The 26522-nt window shown below is 39.1% G+C and overlaps 1 protein-coding gene across 3 annotated transcripts in view; it reads left to right on the top strand.

The window, feature by feature from the left end:
• Window positions 1–26522, top strand: part of FNDC3B (fibronectin type III domain containing 3B) — a 329585-nt gene that overhangs the window by 296106 nt on the left and 6957 nt on the right. For all 3 annotated transcript variants that reach the window (XM_069475276.1, XM_069475277.1, XM_069475278.1), the window contains exons 24-25: window positions 12713–12879; window positions 15745–15872. In XM_069475276.1, coding sequence (XP_069331377.1) covers window positions 12713–12879; window positions 15745–15872 — 295 coding nt within the window. The remainder of the gene's footprint in view (window positions 1–12712; window positions 12880–15744; window positions 15873–26522) is intronic.

Genomic DNA, 26522 nt, shown 5'->3' with positions numbered 1-26522 from the left:
ACACGCTGCTACTTCCCTGCTTGCTTACTGAAGCACAAAGCCAGTGTTAGCGTGGAAGCATTTCTGTCATTTCCTTTTGTGCATCACAGTATTCTGTTCCTTTACCTGGGGAACCGGTGCTCAGTACCCAGAAACCTCCCGTCTGTCCTCCACCCCCCACTCTGTAGTCGGCACCTTGATTGATATCAGTGCAGTGGAGCCCTGTGTGCCTTCAGTGGAGACCAAGATGAAGACAAACACAAGGCCTGGTTCCAGAAGCATAATATCAACTCACAAATGATCATAGAGCATTAGTACCACAGGAGAAAAGTGCTCTGGGAGTTTGGAAGAGGCAGAGACCATCTCGTTGCAAAGATCAGGAAAGATTTCTTGAAGGTGGTGGCATTTGAACTTGACTTTGAAGGACCTAGCAAACCCGATAGATTGACAACAGAAGAACAAAAAGTAATTGATTGTGCTATTGGAAACTAGTACTAGTGTTAGAAAGCACAGAGAAAGTAAGGCTTCTTTTGATAGATGCATTAGAGATTAAATTCATGCTCATACAAGATCATTCATCTTACTTTGTGCCTTTGGATATGTTTTCACAGGCTCATTATTTTACTGGCAGGGGACTCCTCAGCCAGAGAGGGCTGGCGCAAGAACAGGAGTTAGGAACTAACAGAAATCACCGTATATAGATACAGCTAGCATTGGGGGAAATTTTTAAATTAGTCTTTTTGTTTTTCCCCAGGCTTGTGGCTTCCATTGGTGGTAGAGAGAACCTTCCTTAGAGAATACTTTCTAGTTGTACTGTTTTAGAAAAAAGTGAAGCACAGAAAAGTTGTTGAAGCTGGTAGCTGAATTGAGATTAGAGCCCATGCTTCCTGACTCTCAGTGTACTGCCTCTAGTGCTGTCTCCAGAAATGTGGGAAGTGACTGCCCTGCCCCAAGCCAGACACCCCCATCTTGCTGCGGTCCTGCCCCATGTGGGGCAGCCATGCAGTGGTGCCTCATACAGACAACTGTACAAATGTGTGGTCTGATCCAGAGTTTTATGTTATACAGAGCGGCTTCTGGGCACAGAACGAAAGTCCCACAAGCACTTTTCCAAATGAGTGTGCTGTTTTGAAATCTTTAAATATGCCAGATGGAAAATAGTGCAGAATCTGGTAATCAATACATGCTCTTTCTTCCAAAAAAAAAAAAAAAGCCAAAGGTTTGCCTGGTTAATCAAATAAATGACTTGCCTAAATTTAAACAGCAATTTAAGAAAACTTACCATTAGGAACAGTATTTTTCTTAATTTTATGAGCTAGAGTCCAAATTTATCTCTTTAAAATTAGATTTGTCAGTGCTCTCAGAAAGTTATTAAAGTGATGGGAATATAGAACATAATGAATTCTCATTCTATTTGTGCAGTAATTTACCCAGGATTTAATAGAATGAAAACAGCCTTATTTTAGTTTGAAGATGACCTTCCTTAGTGTCTTGAAACTGAACTCTTGTAGTGAGTAGCCCTTTGTATCCAAGCCTTAAACTTTGGATCTTGATACAAAAGAATCAAAGAGAAATAATTTGAATTAGACACATCATAATACTTGTTATTAGTGTAGTCTTCGTCAGTTCTAGTCTCTAAGGTTCTTTAGGACCTGGCCTCTCTGCTTAAAAGGTACGGTATCATCTTCCCAAGTGGCAGCTATCTTTTCCATTGAACCTGTTATTAGAGGAGTTTCTAGTTGTGGCTCTTGGGAAAAGTGTACATATTCTTTAACATATGTGTTAATTTCGTTAACCACCAATAAGTTCTTACTATGGAAAAAAAGCATATATTCTGCTGGTTTCCAAGGTAAGAACTAGAGATAGATTTAACTGTGGTTTTAATTTACTTTCTTACCTGTGAGCTCTCAAAATATTTCTTTTGCCATGAACACTTTACTAATAGTCATCATGGACGTTTGGAAGGAAAGTTGTCTGAGCTGTATGGCTGTCCTAGTCAGCAGTGATAGTATTCCTCACTCTTAAAATGTATTTTGCAATAGAAGCACAATGAAATTTAATAACTCCATGCTTGGTAATAGATTGAAGAGTTATTGATTTTGGCCATTAAACTATTGCTCTCACATTTTCCTCATCCATAAAATAAAGGGGTTAGAAGATGATTTCCCGCCTTTTTTCACCTTAAAGCAACAAATCCTTATAAATTATGTGTGAACTAAGTCCTTTACAAAAAGGTATCCGTTGTTGGGAAATGTTATCTCTTTTTCTTCATGTTTTTAGCTTCTGCTATTCACAGCTAAGAAAATAAGATATTACCTTCCCTTAAGCGTGACAACTTAATGTCCAAAACTCCTAAGGTTTTTCATCTATGATGTGCTAATTTATGATGTTTATATTTATATACCTCTCAATTTAAAAATTTGAAATGACTAGGATGTTTACAGATGTAACGTTTGGCAAAAAATATGTTTTTAAACTTTCTAAAGGAAACTTCTATTTATTGTGTACCTACATAGGGCCAAGCATTGAGAGCTTTATCTGCATTATTTAGTTCTTGAAGAAAAAGTGAAATAGTTTTTAGAAAGACAATGGAATTTCTACCAAAGCCTTCCACCATTTAGGTGAAAAAATATATTGTTTTTGAACAGTTGAAATGATTTCAACTTATGATTATTGGAGTTTTATACATGAAAATCAAAGAAATGTGCTTAAGTATGGGATAGACAAAGATGACTAAGATATATCCCTGCCCTTAAGGAGCAGTCTGGTGGGGGTGGTAGAAGAGACAGATGCATTAAAAGCAAGTGATGATGTGGAAGTCTGGAAGATTGACACCAGCACAGAGTGTGGAGGGAGAATAGAATAGCATCTAAGATAGGCCTAAAATTAAGTGAACAGAGAGGGCTTCTTAGAGAAGGTAACAGATTGGGTGAGTCTGAAAAGGGTCCCGATCTTATAACCTCATGCCTGAGAGCCTTAGAGTGGAGACTAGTGATAAGGAGAAAGGCTTGGATGGAAAGCGTGGATAAAATCTCCAAAGCACAGAATAGTGCCCTGGGTCTTTCTTCAAGTAACTACCTCTTTCTATTTTGATATTTCTAGACCTGGTGCTTTTTATTGTTTATTTGTTTATTTTTTAAGATGGGCCCATTTCGTATATGTAGAAGGAATCCCAAAAGGCATCTTGCTCAAAGCCTTGCTTCAGGGTAAATCAAGCTAAAATTCACCCAGATCACCTGGACTTGCTGTGTTAAAAGTTTTTTTCCCCTAGAATAGGACATTTGTTTCCCATGTATTCAAGCTTTTGACCCTCAAGGTTACTGGTCCGTAATTTTGTAGCAACCTTAAAGCAGTGCTTCATATTTATAGGACTAAGTTTATACCAGTGATTAGATTATGTCATTCAATCAGCAGTTTTTTCTTGAATTGCTACTATGTGCTAGGCTTTATGAGGAATGTAGCCTATCTATAAGAACTTTTACTTGCTCAGGAAATAAATTAACATTAGATAATGAGCAGATAGTATAAGAGATTTCATTTAATTTCAACAGAAAAGCAAAAATTAAATTAGTTTGGCCTTAGAGTGATTAAGTCTATTATTCTTAACAGATCCAGCACAGAAGACCTGAATGTCTTTGGTTTCCATGTATACAAGAAAAATATATACCCAAAGTAAACATTTTCATAACGCTGCGTTAACCTAATATAGGCACTGGAATAACAGGATCAGCTCATGCTTTTTAAGATTATAGCGCTGTACCAATGATTTTGAAGATGTGTTTATCTGTGTTACAGAAATGAAATGTTATGCTGCCCTGACAGAATCAGAGTTGATGCTGATCGTGGTCCTGACCCCCGATAATTGTACACAGGGCTGTGGCGGGAAGAACATAAATTCCAGGAATGCATTTATCTGTTTAATCTGTTGTTCAGGTTTAGTCAGACAGCCAGTGTTTTTTAAAGCAAGGCTCCAGCAAAATTGGGCTGGGGGAAGAGGGACCTAATAGAGTGGATAATTACCACTTGGTCTCCATTAACTCAGCCCTTGCACCCGAGACACTTTTCCCTTCAGCCAGCAAAATTGGAGGGGCTTTGTCGTGTTTTCAGTGTGACTGCACGTTGGCTCTTAGAGAAAAACAGAAAATAATCTGCATAAAGAAACCCTGAAAGAATACACACGAGGCAAGGGTATATGGGCCCTAGGGAAAGTGCACTTTCTCAGTGTATGTCTGTTACAGAACAAACTCCTGTTTAACGTTTCTCCGAGCGTGTTGCTGAACCAAATGAAGTACATGGGAGGCAGCTAGCTCAGGGCCAGGCCCGTAAGAGACTCTTAGTATTTGTGTCCCTTCCTTCTCTGGACTAGTCTCTGAACCACGTGGTCATCTTTGTTTGATAAATGGCATTTTTACGTTACCTTCACCCCCCAGAAGGCTGTTGTGGTTCTTGACAGAAGTGTCCAATCTCCTGTTGTAATCCCTGATCTGTTACTAAATTTCTAGATTACTAGAGGCATATCCTTTCACTTCTTTTTGCCTTAGTTTCTCCCACTACAAAATGTAAATAATGATGCCTGTGTCTAGTCCCTAATTGATGGGAAAAAATGATTTTGGAAACATTTTTCTTTCTTAGAAAAGCATAAAATTCATCCTACAAAATAAAGAGTATTATTAGCTTAGTCAATTTCAGGCTAAAATGTCTAGGCACAGACAGCGGTGAGAGGTGGCAAACAAACTATTTGAGATGGTAATTGCAATTCAAATTAGTTTTGCTTCTCATCTATTAAAAAATAACAGAATGGAATTGGATAGCATTTTCCTCAGGTTGAGGCAAGGCCACTAAAACAGTAGGCAAGCAAAAATTTGAAAACTCTAGAAATAATGTCCTTGAAGATGAAATTCACTGCATACATTTGAAATCAAAGTAGAAGAATGGGAAATTTCAAGGTTCTCAGGTGGTCTTTAGACATTCTAACCATCCTTTTTTAGAATGTAAATAAATCTCTAATATATTAATGTCTAAAGTACAGTTTAAACAACAACAAATTGAATTTTTTTCTTTTATTTCTTTATTCTTTGTAAAGAGTTTCTTCCATCAGTAGCTATAGTGAAATTTTGTTTCTTAGAAAAGGATTATAAAAAATTCAACCCATTAATGAAAAAGAATTGCAGTCTGATCACTCACAAGCCAAAAAGGTCCATATACAGCTAGGGATGGGGGGTAGGAAATTAACCCCTTCACTCATTGGTCTGTTAAAAATAGCTCTTGGCACTTTCACGCTCAGTCTGTAAACAGGGACTCTTGCCAACATCAAAGTCAGTTTAGGAAGTACATCCTCCCTGCCTCAGGTGAGCACCCATGATGCCGTCTGCTTCTACATAGATGTGGCAGGAGGACTCTGTGTTCTTGGTAGAGTGAGGACATATATTATCCATTCCTATTTTGAACATCTTTCATTCCCAAATGCCACGTGAGTAATGTAGGAAATTTTCTCTCTCTCTCTCTCTCTCTCTCTCACACACACACACACACACACTCACACACATACACACACTGTGGAGCCCAGGGAAATTAAGAAAAAGAAAAAAAAAAGACAATGACATGTTTCTGCTAATGAATATAGCTGTATTGAGCTTATTAACAGCTGTTGATCTGTGGTATTGTGAAACATGTTTTGAAAGGTACCATTTGCAGTCTTTAGTAGACTTCAGGCCATTTTAGGTCAACAGGTTAGATCATTTTGAGGAGTTAATATTAATGGGCTGCTGTTAGCCTGTAGTTGACCTGGAGATTATAAGATAGCAAGAAGGTAGTAAACATAAAAACCTTGGCATTATTAATTATCTCTTATTTTATACCGTGAATTTAAGTTATAAGCGATTCAAAGCATTCCTAGATGTTTCTGTCAAAAGAAAACTGTTTTAAGAAAACATTTTAAAACTAAATTCTTTATATATCATTATTTCCCTCTAAAATCATTTAAAACAAAGGAAGATTTAAAGATATAATGGTGAAACTTCTTCCTCCAGTTGCACATGAGTTTAAAAAGTCAGCTTTCACAATGTCAAAGCCTAAAATACTGAAATTAAAATAGCCTTCCTCTAGAATTTCTTGAAAATGTGTAGAATCTGTTGTTTTGCCTTCCTAGTATGTATTCAATAAAGAATCATAGAATTTACTTGGTTCTTTCAATTGGATCTCATAAAAATTCGTGTCAGGTGAACAAGACAGTTGTTGTCTGGCTGTTGAGCCGTAGAGAATTATCTGACTCATTGAAGTTCGTAGTGAAGGTAACAGACTGCATTTGAGTACTCCGGAAAACTTTCCTCCTTCCCACCCTTGGAGAACTCTGACAGGCAAGCAGAATAAGCAAAATCATTTTGTGTTCATAGAAACATAGAACTGTTTTGTCAATTAAAAAAAATTTTTTTTATTTTTTAGAGCAGTTTTGGGTTCACAGCAAAATTGAGCTGAAGATACAGAGATATCCCAAATACCACCTGCCCCCACGTATGTACAGCCTCCCCCATTATCAACATTCCCATCAGATGGTACATTTGTTACAATTGATGAATTTGTTGACACATCATTATCATCCAAAGTCCATAGTTTACATTAGGGTTCACTCTTGGTGTTGTTCATTGTGTGGCTTTGGACAAATTTATAAAGACATGTATATTCCCCATTATAGTATCACACAGAGTAGCTTCCCATGTATCCTCATGGGGTTGGTTCCAGGATCCTTTATGGATACCAAATTTGAAGCATACTCAAGTCCCTATGTAAAATGGTGTATTATTTGCATATAACCTATGTACATCCTCCCATGTACTTTGAATCATCTCTAGGTTACTTATAATACCTAATATATTGTAAATGCTATGTAAATGATTGTTACCCTATATTTAGGGAATAATGACAAGAAAAAAAGTCTATACGTGATATGTGTTCAGTAGAGATGTAGCCATCCTTTTTTCTCTTAAAGTGTATTCAAGTATTTTCAATCCATGGTTGGTTGAATCCACAGTTGTAGAACCCATGGAGACAGAGAGCCTACTGTACAAAACACTTTTTTTAAGTCATTGATGAGTCACCAACTTTAAAACCCCTGTGTGCTTGTGACCTTCTAAGGGTTTTGTTTCAAGAGGGTATTACAGTCAAAGCTGAGGCAAGTTATGGACAGAGCCATCAAGAATTCATTTAGACTGTAAAATACTAATGACCCACCCAACCTTCTGACCTGTTTATTTCCCCTTTCCAAGTAAATATTTTTAGTACAAGAGAACACTTCTCCCCATTTTTCTTCTGTCTAAATAAAAATGCCCAAATTTGCAACACAATGGACAGCACTGAGGTTGGATTCGTGTTTTCAGCAGCATTCCTTAGCCTGGACTCCCCAGGACAGGATGGATGTTGGTCACACGCACAGTTTTTCTGTCCAACTCAAGAAAGCCTTGGGGAATGTCAGTAAAGGGATGGCATTCTCAGGAACTCCTCAGGCTTCTCCAACATTGAAAAACAAGATAAATCATCCATGAGCCTTGCTACTTTGTTATTAATAACCTTAGTGTCATTAATGATATTTTCATAGTATTAAAAACAGTGGCATTTATGGAGCACTTAGTTAAGTGCTAGGTGTTGTCTAATAGGTTTCCCCTGAATCATCCTATTTAATTCTCACAACAATCCTATAAGGTGGATTATTATCATACCCATTTTACAAAGGAGGAAGCAGCTTACCCAGTTATAGAGCCCACGGTTACCAGGCTGTTGAGCCTGAATGCAAACCCAGGTCTGCTGACTGCAGAGCTTACACCAGTACCCACCACATTGTACCCTGAGCCCCTGCACAGCGGATCTTGAGCCAGTGGGTCATTACCACGGTGGATCCCCATGGGTATAACCACACTTGTCCTTTTCCGTGGTCCTCACAGGAGCCTGGGTCAAGGGCTGGTGTCTCTGAAGGTATAAAGCCACAGGTAGCAGGGGTTAGGGGCCAAAAAAAAACCCCTCAGAGGTATTGCCAGTGTGGCCTGGGGCTCCTGGGTGGCCTTTCAGGAACAGTGATATTACAGGGGGCAACTATGGCTACATATGCCTCAGCCTAAACTGATACTAAAATGATGAGTGACTTTATTGAGCACGTAGTATGTTTCAGGAACCTACTAGACATATTATTTCATTGTTGCTCTTGTCAATGCAAGCACACTCATGTAATCAAAGTAAAGAATGAACGTTTCATTTTTACTCCTTGGCCACCAACTTAGATTAGTAATTTATGTTGGGGAAAGCTAAATGTCTGGCATAGACTCTAACAGATGCAGCAGAACATCACAAATTTAGATTGATCTATTCCTGCTGGTTCATAAGCCATTAAGAGCCCCAATAACCTGAAGAGAGGCCCGCATGGCAGGAGCTGAGAGCCATAGAGTTCCTCAGGGTACGACTCAGATCCCTGAAAGGTGATCTGTGGGGCTCAAGATAACAGGACCTCTTCTTTCTGCCTCGATGTCCCCTTCAGGCTGTGACTTGATGTCCCAGGGCCTGTGGTGCATAAAACACACATGGAATCCAAGCACTGACCCTGGTTGCTCTGAATTATAAGAAAAAGGGAGGAGATCGGGAAGGGTGGATGCTGTTCTCCTCTTCATGGCAAAGCCTCGTTCTGAATCCTTGATTGCATTTAAAATGTGTAGTCTTCAATCGTTGTGTCTTGGGATGTTTGGTATGTTTAATTCTATCACAAATAGCCTCTGGCTTACTTATTAGTGAATTTTTAAATGAAGTTGGTCTTTAAAAAAAATAAGAGAAGAAAAAAATGAAGTTGGTCTTTGTAAAACAAATATTTGATGAATATTTTTAATCTTTCCCAGAGTGGCTCTAGCCCACAGGAGTTTTAACCTACAGAGCCTCCTGGAGAGGCCATCATGCAAATGGCCATTAATCACTGGCTCTGAAGAAAGAAGATTCTCTCTTCTTCTGCCTCTTGGAATGATGGAAAATAATTAGAGAATTGGGGTGAAACAGGAATTATATTCTTTTTGTGTTGGCTTATATACTTTTTATAATGTTTTGGTTGGTTTTTATTGCCTGATATTTGAGGAGCAAAGGGAAACAAAAATTACTGTCAGCTTGTAGTTTTTACGCTAAAGCCTACTAGAAAGAAATTTAGGATCCCCAGACAATTATCTGAGGCCTGCTCTGTGCCAGGGATTAGGGCTTTTAAATGAGCTATCAAATTTAATCCCCACCACAGCGCTCTGAGAAAGTACCGCCGTCCAGACCTCACATGCAGGACCCGGCGCGAGGGAGGGGAAATGTGGACAAAGCCCCACAGCTCGTGTCTGGGGCCGGCATGGTGGCTGGTCTGCGGGACGGTCTCTCGCACCAGGCAGCCACATTTCCACCCAGAGGAAAGATCGTAACCTGTGTTACCCTACAGTGATACAGATGATCTCTGAGAAGGTAGAATGGAGTCCTTTTTTGAAAATCCTGTTTTCTCAGCATTGTAAGATGATTATAACTGACACGTATTGAGTGCTTATTTATTACACATCAGGACTAGTCTGGGCACTTTTATTAACCCATTTAAACCTCACACCATCTCTGTGAGGTAGGTTCCATCATTATACCTATTGTACAGATGAGAAAACTGAGGCATGAAGAGGCCAAAGAACTTGCTGGTGTTTCACAGTCTATGGAGCCAATTCTAGTGTAAGAAATTACATTTACTGAGAGCCTACCAAGTACCTAGATCTTTGGGGAATGTACAAGAAACATAATGACAGTGTTGCCGCTTAACGTTTTCCAAATTAAAACCTTTCAAACAGACTTAACGTGCCAACTTGGCTGTTATATGAGGATCATATTTTCAGAAACCTACAAAATTGAGAGGTGAGATTTTATAAAGGATTTTGTTTTCTGATTAATGAGCTGACGTTAGTAAAGTTTAACTAGAATCTATTTGTTTATGTATTATATTTAATGAATTCCTTTGTTGAAAAGAGTAAAGTGACATGAAGTTAGAAACAACTGTGATAAATGATGTCCGTGTTATAAAAAGTCCCAAGTCTTTCTCATCTCTTTCACCCCCTAGTCTTCTAGCAGTTCTCTTTCTGTTCTTTTACCTCTTTTGTTTCCTCAAGGAGAAGAAAGGGTAGGTGAAACCTTTTAAGTGAAAAAACTACCAACTTTTAAATAATGTTCAGACTGACAGCCTCTATGTTTCATGTCCCCCATGGCTCCTGGTCATGCCTCAGAGTGAGATGACCGGGGAGCCCTCAGAAGGCTTTGGCTGTGTCATCCAGCTTCCTCGCTCAGCCTTTCTGACCTGCGGCCTGTGTGTCCGCCTTAGGGTACCTCAGCTTCTGCAGGTGGCCGTTGGGTGTGGGGCTCCCACTGTTGACGCTAGGCAACTGCCTAATTCCAGCTGTGCTGAAAGCACGGTGATTGAACTTTAAACCTGAAGCCCTCTGTGGTAATGTCTCCTTCAGAGCCTTCACGGTCACTCTTGTTATTTTCTAATGCAAAAGCAGCCCTTTTTTGTATTTCTAAGTAACACTATATCTGGACAGGAATACAATTTTGAATTTCTCATTACTATCTGCTGTTTCTATGATGCTTTTTATAAGTTGGAATCCAATTCTGATTAATAAAATGCTGTGGTACAAGAGCACAACAAGAAGTTAAAGGAACAAAATAGCCAGTCCAGAAACAGAAGATTTTGATGTATTTGAAAATTGGTATGTGTGCTATTTGCTCAATTTAGATTACACTACAAAATAAGAGTACTGAATCTGCTTCAGTAGATTTCTTTGTGAGTGCTAATGCCTGCATATATAGCTGAGTCAGGGCACAAATGTATGTTGAACTTACTTTCAAAAGGAAAGACTCTCAGAGTGTGACATGGCAGGAAGTCAGTAGTGTTCCCAGTAGTCCTCTCCAGGCTCCTTTAAAAACTGGGCTTTATGGCAAGTTTGTAATGAAGATGTAACACTTCTGCTTCTTACACCATGACTTCAATTTGTGATATAATTAAGGGCAGTTACTCCTGTTGGAGATTGTAGCCCAGGTGAGGCTGAGTTAATAAATAGCTGTTTGCCTCTAGCATTAGCAAGGATATCTTCATTAAGGCGGTAATATGTCAAGAGTGCTAAACAGGTTGCCATGGTATTTGTAAGTTTCAACCTGGACTCTGGCTTTCCCTGAAATTAAAAATGTTTAGCCTTCAGTAAAAGGCACTTCCTTATACAAGAAAGCAGAGAGAATGTTAAATAGGTCAAATGACCAGGGCCCAGGAACTCGGTTGCAAAGGCTGATAAACAAATGGATATTTTAAAGTGAGCATTTGACTTTGACAGGTTTTGTTTAAAAAAAAAAAAAAAAAAAAAGTTGTTTTATATCTATGTCTGTCCATCCATTCATCCATCCAGAGGGACCATTCTCCAGCATATGGAAAAGCTCCTTCAGAAAACCCTGCCCACACACAGGACCAGCTAACCCACAGGGATTAGGTCTCATTCATCTTCAGATCCACAGAGCCTAGCATGCAGCAGATGTTCAAGAAGTGTTTGCTAAATGAATGCATAAATTCTGCTTACCCTCTAGGCCAGATTGGCTCAAGAGTTGGACATTTTGATTTGTGCTTCTGTCACTGACCAACTTCCAGTAGTATCTACAGATAACAGATTGTCCTCAGCTGCTGTGACAAAGAACTGGAAATGGAGAATCGGTTGGCCCATCTGTGTAGGAACAAGGCATTGTAGTTGGGTTAACTCGTATAGTGGTTCTCAAAGTGTCCCTGGACCGGCAGGCTTCAGACCCTGAATCTACTAAAGATCTTGGATGATTTAGTGGGAAGTTATATTTTTTCCAGAATTTTATAGTTAACTATTTTTTTTAAAGATGACAGTATATTGTAGTTCTGAGTAATCCGGTTTCATTGTGAAAATGTTAAGTTTTCAAGATCCTGGAGGAAAGCACCTCATTTATTGTTTATCTTTGTACCTTCTATGGTTATGTTTCATGGAAATATTATCAGAGAAGTGTAAAATAGTCCTGGATCAGATGGGAGAAGGAGCCAAAAGCTGCCAGTTAAACTGTCCAGCCTACCTGTGCTGTTTGTCTGTTATTTTGATAAGCCTGATGGATGATTCTGAAAACAGTATTTTTTTCTTTTTACATATTTTCTCAAAGCTCCATAATCCCAAATGTTGTCTTGCCAGTCTACAAAAGGGGCTTTTAAAAGCTCTTGGAAAGATAGATAAAGGTTAAAATTAAAAGGATATTTTCTGGCTAAACCCTATTTGGGCAAAATTTGGGTAAAGAGAACATCTTATTTCTTAGGTATCCTGTTAACATTAACTTCATTGCCTGGTACATAGTAGAAGGTAAGTTAACACTATCAGGTTATATAGGTATTAATTACCATTATGGAAAATGTGGAAATTCTATTTTTTATTAGTAAATAAAAACATGAACTGATGTTTCTAGAATCTAGGCCATAATTAAAGGAATGTCATTCCAATCTTTGTATGTGCTTAAATGTGTTTCTTTTATATAAACATACATTAGACATTAAACTTAACCATAGCATAGCAATTGTTTGATTATTAATTCAGGCTGTATAAAAAGCATTTTCCGAGTTGGCCTAATCTGCTCCATTAGTTTGCATCACAGTTTCTTGTCATTAATAGAAGTTCAGATGGCTAATGGATTCTGCCCCTTCCTCTAGGTTTATTTCAATCTACAGAGGACCCAGCCACACCTACAAGGTCCAGAGACTGACGGAATTCACATGCTACTCCTTCAGAATCCAGGCAGCAAGTGGGGCTGGGGAAGGGCCCTTCTCTGAAACCTACACCTTCAGCACCACCAAAAGTGTGCCCCCTGCCATCAAAGGTTTGTAGACGTCCATCCTGTCATGCTCTCCTGGAAGAGTAAGGAAGCGCTGGGACTTAGAGTAGGCTCAATTCTGACCTTAAATATGCTCTTTTAGTGTTTCTCATATCAGCAAGATAGAATCAAAAGGACATTCTACAAAAGAAAGTTGGGCAGTGGGTTGTCTAGGGAAAATGAGAGGCCTTGAAAGGGCCTATGATAATGACTTTTCTCAAGTACACATAAGTGTTTATTACAAATCATAGTTAGAAATGAGGGTCAAATTCCTGGTGTTACCACCCTTAAGACAGTTTATCAAGGAAGGTTTGAGACTCTGCCTCTCCCAAAGTCATTCTGAGAAGCAGAGGTTGGCGTTCATCTTTGGATGACTTTGGTGCTGACTCAGGCAACTTCAGCAGCCTTTCCCCCTTGTTCACTCTCCTTGAGAGATACGAGAGAAGGTTTGGATATCAGGGGTCTCATGACTTCTGCAATGCCTGAGACCCCTGATATCTACACCTTCTCTGGTATCTCTCAAGGAGAGTAAACAAAGGCCACTTTGCCCCGACCTCCATTCTACCAGGCCTGCTGAGCCCTCGGCCCCTATTTCTAGCCACAGAGTTAGGCCTGGCTGCAGCAGACCTGCAAAGCAGGACAAACAGCAACAGGCGCTAAAGAATGTTCGGCCGCCCCCCCCAGCCCTCTCAGGAGTCCATGCCCCATCTTGCCCAGATCGTGGTTCCTGTGGAGGTCCCTGCTGCTTGTCTTTAGGGGGCAGGCAGCACAAGTGGCTTTACCTAGCAGTTGCTCAAAATGACCCTGAGGCTGACAGATGAGGGGTGAGTACAACCTGTAGGAAAGGTGCTGTATGTGTTTGGCCCAGGAGCAAGGCTGTTTGACTCACTGCTTCCGCATGCAGATGTGTCAGCTACCACCAGGGCACAGAGTCAGGAACCCGCCAGGACCTGGGTCAGGGTTTGGCTCAGATTCTCTGAAGGTTCCCATAGCTCCTTCCAGGGCTAGTTTATGGTCAGTACCTTCCCCCGCTTGCCTGCCTTGCAGGCTGTTTGGCATACCTTCGTTATGTGACTAGGAAACTAGTATAAATGTGTGTACATTTACACACACCTTGCTGGGTCACTTTGGCAGTAAATGTTCTGGCCCTTTGGTGCAGCGTCGCCTTTCAGCTATAACAGAAAAGATTCCTGAGCCTGCTGTGGCTGATTGGCATGTTGGTGCCAAGGAAGGGTTGCCTCATTTACCAGTTAGCAAACTTCAAGGGTCTTTCTTCCTGGTATTGAGGAGCTAAGTTTGCTCTCAAAGGAATTCTTGGTGGGAATTCATTTTATGGAAAGTAGAACAGCACATTAGTAGTGCTGGCATTTCATGGTACTTTTGCTTCAAAAGGACAGTTTCTTTTTCCTTTTATTAAATGTATTTTTTTATTTCAAAATATTAAGGGAGTACAAATATTTATGTGACATGGATACCTTTCATAATCCTTAAGTTGAGGCTGTTAGTGTGCCCATCACCCAAACAGTGTTCGTTGTACCCAATAGGTAAGTTTTTGCTCCTTGCCCCCTCCCCCTTTCTTGATTTCCAATAACCTTTACATCTCTTTGTGCCCATGTGTGCCCATCAATTAGCTCCCAATTATTAGAGAGTACGTGTGGTGTTTGTTTTTTCATTCCTGAGATACTTCGCTTAGGATAATGGTCTCCAGTTCCATCCAAGTTGTTGCAAAAGACATTATTTCATTCATTTTTATGGCTGAGTAGTACTCCGTGGTGTACATGTATACACTACATTTTTTTAATCACAAGTGCAGTTTCCTCACTCTAACATACGATCAGGTTGTTTTTGTCTTAGATTCAGGAAATTGTTGTCTTAACTGGAGGACTATTTAGTCTGATAGGATTCCTTATTTAGTTTTCTCCTAAACTGCATGGTGTTTTGACCAAGTACTTCTAACATAGGCTCTCCCCTTTTTTTTTTTTTTTTAAGAAAACCCTTATTTTCCTGAAACAATATCATATAGAATTGCCAGTAGATACAACTGCCTCTAAAGGATTAATTGCCTGTAATTAGAGATTAAAGTTTAAGGGGGTTCAGAGAGACGAGTTACACACTGTAGTTTCAAAGTAGAAAAATAATCAGATGTTGAATCAAGCTACAAAGATTTAAGCTATGAGAAAATCTTTTAAAAATATGTAATATTTTAAGTGCTTTACTACAGACTAATTTAGCTTTAAATGAGAATGATGACTCTAGAAGGTGAAAAATGGTCTAAAAATATAAACACAATATAATTTTTAAAGGCTTCCAATGCTGCCCATTCTCTGGGACTTTTCTCAGATGTCACCTGCTCCTCAAACTTTCCCTAGACCCTTACCCAGATGTGCCGTTTCCCTCCCATAGAACTCCCCAACATTTTGTTTGTACCTTCTGTTTTAATCTGTCTTATGTTTATTTTTGTACATTTTGTACCTTGCTCTCCCCTTCCTTCAACTAGATCTTAAGTTCCTTGAAAACAAGGCTTGTCTTATCTATTTTGGCATCTCCGGGAATACCTAGAACAGAGCCTAAACTGTAGAAGGTGCCCTCAATAGCCATGGAAAGAATAAAAATACCATACAGACCAAGCTGTTACTAATGGGATACTGAGTAAAGGATTGTTCATCAATGGCTTTCTAGTCTTGGAGTAACTTCTCCCTGCCTAAAGGGCACCCTGCAGGGTTTATGAGAGGCTACGAAAATAAACCTCCTTCTCGGGGCAGACAAAGGCTCAGTCTCGCTCTCTCTGGGTTCTCACTGTTGGGGCTAAAATATTGACCGTTAATATGATACTTTCAATTTTAAGCTTGGATGTGTGAATTTGTATTTCAGCACCTAGAGTAACACAGTTAGAAGGAAATTCATGTGAAATTTTTTGGGAGACGGTACCACCAATGAAAGGCGACCCTGTTAACTACGTTCTGCAGGTATTGGTTGGAAGAGAATCCGAGTACAAACAGGTAAGAGCAAGTGTGCACAGCACGCGTGCAGCTGAGCCAGGCTGCTCCTTGCCTCTGCCCATTGCCGTGAATGATTCAGTGAGCTACAAGTGTTTCTTAAAATCAGTAGCAGAAACTGCCTAACATGTACCTGCTACCTATGGTATATAGGCCCTACTTTTATATTTCATTTTGTATATGGTAATATTCATCTTAAATTTTCAGCTCTCTAGCATAAGCTTGTCTTGTGAAGAGTTTTAAATAGTTTATTTGTATTTAACATTGGCAGTGATGTTTGCAAGTGTCGTTGTAATTAAAAACTAAAGTGCCAGTGATTTTACTGTAGAAGGGGAAGTAGTATTGACCTAACTACTGAAGCCTACGTCCTACCTACATTTGTATGGAAGTAATGGAAGGCTAAGGGAGATGATGCATAGGCCCTTGAGGTCTGTGATTCAGAAGCTCTAAGTCATGCTTGTCGCCCTTTAATGTCATCGGAATCACCTGGGAATCTGTGAAAATGTAGATTCTGATTCGGTAGGTCTTGGGTAGGGATTTAGGCTCCCTGGTGATACTGATGTTGCTGGTCCATGGACATAATTTGAGTAGAAAGGCTATATAAATCACATGACAAACCCACGCAAGAGAGAATGTAATTGGAATATAGCCAGGTAAAGAATTTAGTTTTATCATTTTTCACATCCCTTATTGATTCTTAATTCTTCCAAAAAAGAATCAGATCACCGGCTCTGAGGGATTCAAATACTCTGTAGGTTTCCATAATGGTCCCTGACACTTAACAACTGTTTTTGTGAAATCAGGATATAATGCTGTTTATTCCATCGGGAAAGCAGGGGCCCATTCTTTACCGGCACTTTTAATAGGCACATTCATTTATATTGAACTCGCAAAGTTGAAGATTAGCATAATTTGTGAAGATTTCTTTATTCAGCCTTCAAGGCTCCAAATGCACCAGACAAATAGAAAATAATGTGATTCGGAGTTTTTGTTAAATTGCTGGTTGGTGTTTCTTATATAATAAAGAATACTTGCAAATAGAATGTGTAAGAAAATCAAAGAAAATTTTCGACATTTTGCTGTACTTTGTTAATATGAAGCGTCAGATAAACGACTGAAGTTTTTAAAACACATTTTGCAAATACTTTATCCTAAATGTGACATCTACCAGTATTGATTAACATCAGTGGATGATGTCACCAAAGTTTCCATCATCCTCTTAAATAAGAACAAAGACATTTTCACTTTTCAATCTCATTTTATACAGTACTTCCCATTTCAGAGTAAATAATTTCATATGTGTAATTGTTTCATCTTATCAGAAAGATATGATTAATTTCAGGGTTTTAGCTCAAATAGCAGAGAATTTTCCCCAATAGATTTGGTTATCTTTAACACCAGTGGCATTGTTCCATTCCATAGCAATATAAAAATGGTTAAAATATGAGGTGTTAAGAAATTTCACAGCATATCATTTGACATCATTTCCCAACAGTACATTCATTGCATGTTCGTCATGGTATTTTAAAAAGCTTTTATTCCATGTACCATGCTTTTCCATCTCTTCTTAGAGAAATGTTCTGCTTCCCAAAGCTTAGTGACTGCTGTTTCACATTGAGAAAGCAGCACTATTTGCTCAATATCTATACATGTCAGGCATTGCCAAAATATAGGTGAATCTATTCAGTAATTTAGATTTTATTGGCAGATGGGCTGTTTTGAATCTGTTGTTTGTTTAATGTTATATATTTAGACCCACGGACATATAAGTACTAATATGTATAATCTTATATGCTGCAGAATATTTTTTCTTATTGTAAACAGCTATAAACAAGTATTTCTTGTTGAAAACAGGTGAAAACACAGTACTGCAGGGCATGCTCAGTAGATGGGGATTAGCATTCTTTACATGTCCATGTATTTCCTCATTTACCAAGAAATGATTAAAGCAAGTTGTGGTACATGAAAAGCCACAGTTGAGTCAGGGACAATTTGTACTGGATATATTTATTTATTTATTTTTTTGGCTTCTGCCTATTCAGTAAGCATTAACTTAAACATGATGTTTTGAGTACTTCATTCACCTGTTCTGGACATGAGCTAGGGAATGAAATCTATTTATGTGTGCAGAGCAATGGTTAAAATAATTATAGTCCGGGGATAACTGGCATTGGGCTTTGAATTCATAAAGGCAAAGCAAAAGAAAACAAGAGGTAGTCGTAGCTATGCATCCACCACAGCAGAGCTACGACTGTTATGGTGCACTGTGTGTACCTCGATTATAGCACTAATCAGACAGGATCCACTAATGTGTGGGCTTCTGTTATTCAGTTTTGTGTTTCCAGGACTGGCACATAGTTAGGCACTCAGTAAATGTTTCTTGCATGCATGAAAGAGGCAGTTTCAGAGTAACAGGGTTATTTATATCTGCAGTGATGATAAGAGTAAACTTCAGCATAGAATGGATTTAGAAGTGATATTTATAACTTATGTGAAAAAACCACCTGTAATACAAGAATGTCCTTCTCTACCTCAAGCTTATTTTTACAGTCAACATATGACAAGGACCATGGCCTTTTCTGATGTTTTGCTTGAAGCATTGACTTTAACTATGCCTTGGTTCTAGCTGGTTAGCTTTCTTTTGTTCTGTTTTGATGATGTGGGATAAGCAGCTGATTTTAATTATTAAACAATCTATTAATGTAAAGTACCCAGTCCTTTCCTAAAATTTTGCTCTGCATTAAAATGCATGCATGTATCAGTTTGGCTTTTCTGCCATTTAGTAAACATTCCAAGCACAAGTTTTTCTCAGGAAGCTTAAAACGTCTTTTCAAATAGGATTAATTTTAAAGCATTTTTGAAACAGATGAAAATTATGTCGGTATGCATGTGACTGAGTTTTTATTTTACATAAGATACAGCATAGCCAGTTTATCACATACATAATAAGGCAAAATGAGTCATTGATATATCTATTCACATAGCAATAACTCTTACAAAAAATGCTAACTGTAAGCATTGAAGATGAGAAGAGTCAGCAAACTGCAAGAAATTATACCTGTTGGCACTCAAAATTTGTGACAAATTACTAAAATTCTTGGTGCTCGGATTTGTTACATTGAGCATCAAAATCTATAGAGCTCCACATTTAATTTGATGGTATCTCTGTATAAATATATTTTTATCTTGTATCATTTTTAGAATATAGGACTGAGATATACATGAACTCTTATGGTATCACAAAAAGTATCATGAGGTATTTTAAAGTCTTGTAGCCTAGAGCCTCCATATTTTTTAATGACTTTCAACTCATTTCCCTAATACAGAAATTAAATAATGATGCTATGACTGATAGCACATTTTTTTAAATTTTTGTATGAATAAAGGGCTGAACTCAAAACAAATAAAAATAGATCAAGATGGAGATCTTTAAAAGCTATCATTTATTTTACTGATTCTTAATTTTTTTTTTAGGTTCACAGATCCCTTTAAGTACCTGAAGGCCATGACCCCTTACACCAGAAAAATTCCCATATATGTATCTACTTAAAATTCATATAAAATAAATTCAGTTTCATGGAGTCTAGGTATAGGACCCCTAGTTTATTGAGAACACTGTTAGGTGCTTTATATTGTGCGGGATGGCTGGCATAGTCAGTACTCTGAGAGTTTGTAGGCCTGTTGGTAAAAAAAGCCTACTCCCAAGAAGTGGCTCAGTAGCAGTACCCTCGCCTATTGTCTTTGGCTAAAGGACAAAGTTGCCTGCCCAGCATTATGCCCTCAACAGAGGAGGCCTGCAGGTTAGCAGATGCCCTCTTGAGCCTGGGGAGGGAGGGGGTGGGGAGGGAACATGAGGACAAGTCTGCCTCCCATAGTCATGTGATGTGTATTGGAGGAATTAATTCCCCTCGCCGAGCCTCAGCCCTCTCCTTGTAAAAGTGGAGATAGCAGTCCTCTAACTCAGACTGTTACTGTGAACGTCAGGTCTGTTCAGGCATGAGGAGGAGCTGTGTAGATGATAACGTGGTGAGATTCTGTCTCCCGTTCCAGTTCCTGGGAGGGGTGATGGTAGTAAAGAGGTGCAGGGAGCCTCCAGCAGCCCAGCATGTGCTGCTGTCAGCCACCCTCCCCCAAAAGCTCTCTGGTATTTACAGGATTGTAACTATGCAGCATGGTATTTTGAATTAAGGGTTATAGATTCTTCATTTCAGTTATCTGGGTATTACTTTAAATCCTCCCATTTGGAATCAACATGTCAAAATTACTTAAAATATATCGTCTGTCAAATCAAGAAGAAAAATAGTCTTTGTAAAAATAATATTGCTTCTATACTTATTACAATATTATGATTGGTTACTTCAATAAAGAAAATCTTAAATGGAGCTCTGCCTTTTAAATTGGGTTGAGGCAAGAAGAAAAGCCCGTAATGGTGCCCCTGTCAAAATGAATGAAGACACAGGGATACAAGGCATGGCCTGCTGCCCTGATGTGTGGAGCTGCACAGTTCCATGGAAAGCTACCCCCGTGGAAGCACAGCTGCACAGCATGCTGACGACTCTGTGCTTTTGTGACAGCGTTAGTTCCTAAGTACTGCTGGGCTTTGAGTGCCCATAGACATGCCCTGGACACCAGGCCAGCATCGCCAGGGCTCCTTCAGTTGATTGCCACAAGTCCTATATTTGGAGGCCCCAAGGTTCCCTGGCACCAAGCATTTGTCCTGGAGTGTTACATATGACTCCTGCAAGGGGGCCAGGGAAAGTACAGTGCAGGTGCAGCATAGCACTCCATGTAATGTAGTATTTCATTGCTATTTCTCAGATGCTTACTATATACCAAGCACTGTCCTCAGAGGTTGCTGTATATTATCCAATAATCTGATGAGACTCAGTATTATCTTCATTTTGGGAGAGTTGGTTTCTCTTCTGTGGAAGCATGGTACCTTCAAGGAGCAAGTGTTACAAAGACAGTGAATTAATTTTCAGTGATTTTGGCCTTTCAGTGGTATTTGGGGGTTTTGAATCTCTTATTTTTGTTTTAAATCCCCATCAGTTTATAGTTAATAGCATAGATTTACAAGTGTAATAACGCAACTAATATATTTTCATTTAGTTATATAAAATATTATTGGCTTATTCCACATGCAGCCATTTAGTTCTTTAAAAATATGAGAGAGATATTTAATTTCATTTTAAAGCCCATCCCCCTTACTTCCTTTAAACCTGAAAATCCTTAATGTGTTTCTCTGGAAAAATCTTCACTTCTCTCCTTTGAGATATGACAGGCTTCACCACATTGAATTTGCTGGTGTGAGGACATTATAATCAGGCCCAAGATGGACAAGCCACAAAATATGCATGTTCCCACACTTACATATTAATATTTGTAGAAGAGTATTTGCAGGTTTTAACATTTGGAGCACCTAAAAACTATTCATATATTTTTTTTCTTTGAGACCTATTTAAATATACCTTAAACTAAATACAATGAAAATATTTCATGTAAGCTTTTTAATATCAAAAGAGAAATAAACTTTTAGTATATTGTGAGCAGTTACTAAAATATAGGATATAAACAGCTTAACTAGGTGAGCACACTGTAAAAGGCCAGAGAAAGGGAACTAACACCAACAGGGTGCCTACAGTGGGCCAGATGCTGTGCTAGGCACTCTTAACTTTTGTATCATTTGCTCCTCCTAGCAGCTTTGAGAGCTGAAATTTGTTATACCCCTTCTACAGGTGAGGCTGTTAAGACAAAGAAAGCTTATATGAGTCTCCCAAGGTCAGGGTCAGAATTCGACCAAGAGCCCGCTGACTCCAAATCCAATGTTCTTTGCATTGCCCATTATAGCCAGAGGTTCCCCTGCCTCGGGGCTGCCTAAGCTCTTGGCTGTCTGTAGACCCTGGATCAGCAGCAGCTGTAGATCTAGGCAGTGGCCACCTCCCTTATGCTCAGTGCCTGACTCTCTGTCTGCGCCATCGGGCAGCATGTCTATCTCTGTGCCCCTGTCACACTGTACTAATTACTGTAGCTTTGTACCATGTCTTGAAATCTGTGCAGCAAGCCTCCCTGCCTCCCCCTCGCCCCCCCACCCCCAGCGCGCGTACACACACACACACTCTCTCACACTCTCCCTCTCCACTCCCCACTTTAGGATTGTCTTCTCTGTTCTTGGACTTTAGACATATTTTTAATGAAAATATATATACACACACACACACACATACAGTATTCCCAGGCTATGAAATGGTATCATGAGGAATATGGAGTTATAAGAAAAACGTCAATCCCATGGTGACTATACTTTTTTTTTTTTTTTCCCCCTACATAGAAGCAAATCAGTTATCAAACCTTAGGACATGATTATCCTCAGCAAATGGGCTATTGGGATTGTTTTTATTTTTGCTCGGCTAAGAATCCAAAAGGCTTAATAAGCATTGTTGAATATTTGTAAAATATATTAGAAACTCCGTATCTTCTGTCAGTACACTGAAAACAACTTAATCATAATTAATGATTCCATTTTTTGCAGTGATGGCTGCTCCTAACCAAACTCCCTGTGTTGTCCCTATAGTTGTTTGTGTGTCTTAATGCTTACTGTTCACATTTACTTATTTCTGATAATTAGCCTCTCTTTTCAAACATTGCGGTGTCAGAATAGCCACCCCTGAGTATCTGAGAGTTCTAATTAGAGACATTCACTGAGCATCTGCCTTGTTCAAGCCATTGTGCTGGTTGTTATGAAGATATGGAAATAATAAAACACAATCCCATACTCAGTATATTTATCCCAGATATGAAAAAAGATAACGTTAACATTGTACTGGCAATGCTTGTGAAAGAGGGGGCTGTGCCAATTAAAATAACAATAATTAAAAGAAAACTATTTATAAATTAAGAGCTAACTTTTGATTGGACTTGTCATTAAGGAAATGCCCTTCAAATTGTTATTCATATTTCCTTCACTAAACTTTTTGCCTAATGGTATGAGAAAAGTAGAATTCCTTTACTTTTTAAATACATTTCCAAATCTTAACTCTAAGGAGTTAAAATTGAGTTCAATCAAAATTAATATATGAAGTCTCTATTTATTCTCTGAGTTGAATTTGTGGGAAATTAAATATACTTTAGGGCCAACTTTTTTAAAGGGATGTAGCCATGCAAATTCTGTAAACTACAGAAATCATTTAAATAGGTATAAATGTGCATTTTTATCCATTTTCCAAAAGTCTCTAAAGCATCTGTAGAGATAGGTTATTAAGTGGTTTCTTGCAGTGAGGTGATTGTTTGATGATAGAAATTAAGAGGCCACACCACGACACTGCCCGAGTCTTTGCTTGGCACAAACCGAGTGGGGAGCTACTTTCCAAAACATCATAAAGAAAAGGGAGGCCGGGCACGGTGGCTCACGCCTGTAATCCTAGCACTCTGGGAGGCCGAGGCGGGCGGATTGTTTGAGCTCAGGAGTTCAAGACCAGCCTGAGCAAGAGCGAGACCCCGCCTCTACTAAAAATAGAAATTATATGGACAGCTAAAAATATACACATAGAAAAATTAGCCGGGCATGGTGGCGCATGCCTGTAGTCCCAGCTACTCGGGAGGCTGAGGCAGGAGGATCGCTTGAGCCCAGGAGTTTGAGGTTGCTGTGAGCTAGGCTGATGCCACGGCACTCTAGCCTGGGCAACAGAGCAAGACTCTGACTCAAAAAAAAAAAAGAAAGAAAAAGAAAAGGCAGTACTTTCCATTATGGAGCAGCAGGGAGCAGGGGTCATCTGGAAGGTCTTTAGTAGAAACGCCGGGGAGTTAAAGGGGCTGTGTGGGAAGACAAAGCCAGAGGTCGAGAGAAATGGACCCACTGTCACCCTGCAGTCATTAGTGAGGACTGTAATTGGAGGATGGGGGTCGGGGGATGGAGCAGGCAGAGCTGGGGCAATTCCAGTGGTGAGCGTCAGTGTTTGAGTTAGAAGAGGGGTCTCATCTGGGGTCCACCACTCCCCTTATTTGCTAAGAGACTTTAAGAAATAACAGACTCTCTGAGCATTAGTTTCTTCATCTCTAAAGTGGAAGTAATGATATTCACCTGACAGTGAAACTAGGAGGATTAAATTCAATAAAGTAGACTTTCTCCAGCATATTTCTTTCACAAAGCATTCTTCACATACATTTCCTCATTTAATCCTCAGACCCCCTTGGAATACTGTTACTTATTAGGTACTATTACTATCTACATGTTAAAAATGAGAAAACTAAGGCTTCAAGCTGTCAATTGCTGAGATCACAAACCTAGAGCAAGGACTTAGACCCAAGATTCTGATTCCATTTCTTTTGCCTGAGAAGAGTCTGCCCAGTGTCTCCCAGTGGCCAAGTCACAGCAGACACAGTTCCCAGGGTTGCACAGAAGAAATAAAGAACTTTGACAGCTACACTATTTCACCCTTTGATAACCTCTAAAAGAATCAGTAAAAGAAGTGTATCCCAACATTAACTTATCACCACCATAGAGTGTCAGAATAAATTGTATACCTGTGACATTACAGATAGGGAAACCAAAGCCCAGATGGCAAGTGTGGAGTGACCTGCTTTATAAAACTGGTATACTGGTCCCAGAGGTTGCAAATCACTTTGTTCCAGAAAATCCCAACTTGAGCGTTTTAGATGTAAGAAATCTAAATTAAGAAAGTAAAGGACATTCACAATTAAAAGATCTCTTTACAGAAAAAAAAAAAAATACGGGGCCAGGCATAGTGGCTCACACCTGTAATCCCAGCACTTTGGGAGGCCGAGGTGGGAGGATCACTTGAGCCCAGGAGTTCGAGGTTACAGTGAGCGGTGATCGTGCCACCTGTGCTCCAGCCTGGGTGACAGAACAACACTCTGTCTCTAAAGGAAAAGAAAAAAGAAACACACACAATTATTTTCCTGAGACCTCCCACATGTTAAGAAATAATTTATGGAGAGGCGGCACGGTGTACTGTGAACTCTTGAATAGCTGGCTGTATGTGGGTTGGGGCGATCACCATGGCAACAAGCTTATCTTAAAACATTCATTTAGACTCATCATTGGAACAGTGAGCAGTAAGAAAGGAATGGTCTCTCAGGACCTCAAGGGATTTTCTTACAGCTCTGTCCTCCTTAGTTACTCTAGCCCAGCTCTGTTTGTAACTCTAGTTGCTAAGGTACATGCCACAATTTTTTTTTTTTTATATGGAATAAGGATTTATTTTAGGAATTCGATAGTACACAATCGGGAGAAGGGCAGTACAGTAAAGTTCTGGAAAAAAAGGAGTTGGAGGATCATGAAAAGACCAGTTGTTCTAGAGCACTGGCACAGATGGACAAGTCAGAGCTTGGGGGAAGCCAGGTACACCCAGCTGCTTGAATGGGACTCTAAAGGGCTGATGTTGAAGTCTGTGGAAAGTTGTTCTTTCTTCTTGGCTATCACTTCCGAGTTCACAATTTTCCAAATCTCTCCCATATTTCTCTTTTGACATGCCACAATTTTTTAAAAAGGGTAACTCGCCAAGAGAAATATGCTTAAAATCTGATAAAGGGAATAGCAAAAGCAGTGATAAATCTGGAAAAGTAAAAGAAGCAAACAATTGGTTTTCTGGAGCTTAGTCACTAAATAAAAGTACAATGAATAAGACACTTGAAGTCTACTTGTAAAGTTTGAAAATTGAAGGAGGAAAATCTTAAAAAGGCTAAATACCAGGTGAACATTGGAAGTCTGGTCCTCTTTCTAAACCGTAAGATCCTTTCGTTGTCCCTCAGTTTGCCCAGCACTAAATGTGTGTCCAGTGTACTTGCTTCTTGGTGGAAGTTTACACGCCAGCTTTTAGAAATATATAGAGACATTTGTACATTCCTAGTAAGTCTGAAAAGCTGGTGAGTATTTCAGACAAGGTTGAGTTTGTTTGAAATATTTTTTCATTTCTAGGGGATTTGTATTAATGGACAAAATTATTTGGATTAAATTCTCCAGTAAAAAGACATACAGTGACTGAATGGATAAAAAAACCAGGACCCAACTATATGCTACTTACAGGAGAGTCACATCACTTTTAAGGATGTGACTGAAAGTAAATGGATGGAAAAAGATATTCACACAAATAGAAACCAAAAGAGAACAAGGATAGCTTTACAGCATCAGACAAAATAGACTTGAAGTCAAAAACTGTAAAAAGAGACAAAGAATGACATTATATAATAATAAGGGGAATAATTCATCAAGAGGCTATAACAGTTGTAAATACATATGCACCCAACATCAGAGCACCTAAACATGGAAAACAAATATTAAAGGATCGAAAGGAAGAGATAGATTGCGTACAATGATAGTAGACTTTAATACCCCACTTTCAATAATGGACAAATCATCCAAACAGAAAATTAGTAAGGAGAAAACATTAGACTTGACCAACGCTTTAGACCAAATGAACCCAATAGAGTTTCCATCCAACAATAGAAAACACATTCTTCTCAAGTACATAGGGAACATTGTCTAGGAGAGGTCACATGTTAGAGCACAAAACAAGCCTCAGCAAATTTAAGAAGATTGAAATTATATCAAACATCTATTCTGGCCACAATGTTATAAAACGAAAATTCCGTACCAGGAAAAATTTTGGAAAAGTCAAAGATACATGGAGATTAAAC

The sequence above is a fragment of the Eulemur rufifrons genome, chromosome 7, assembly GCF_041146395.1.
Source record: "Eulemur rufifrons isolate Redbay chromosome 7, OSU_ERuf_1, whole genome shotgun sequence".
NCBI classification, from domain to species: Eukaryota; Metazoa; Chordata; class Mammalia; order Primates; family Lemuridae; genus Eulemur; species Eulemur rufifrons.
This window is presented reverse-complemented; position numbering and strand designations above follow the sequence as displayed.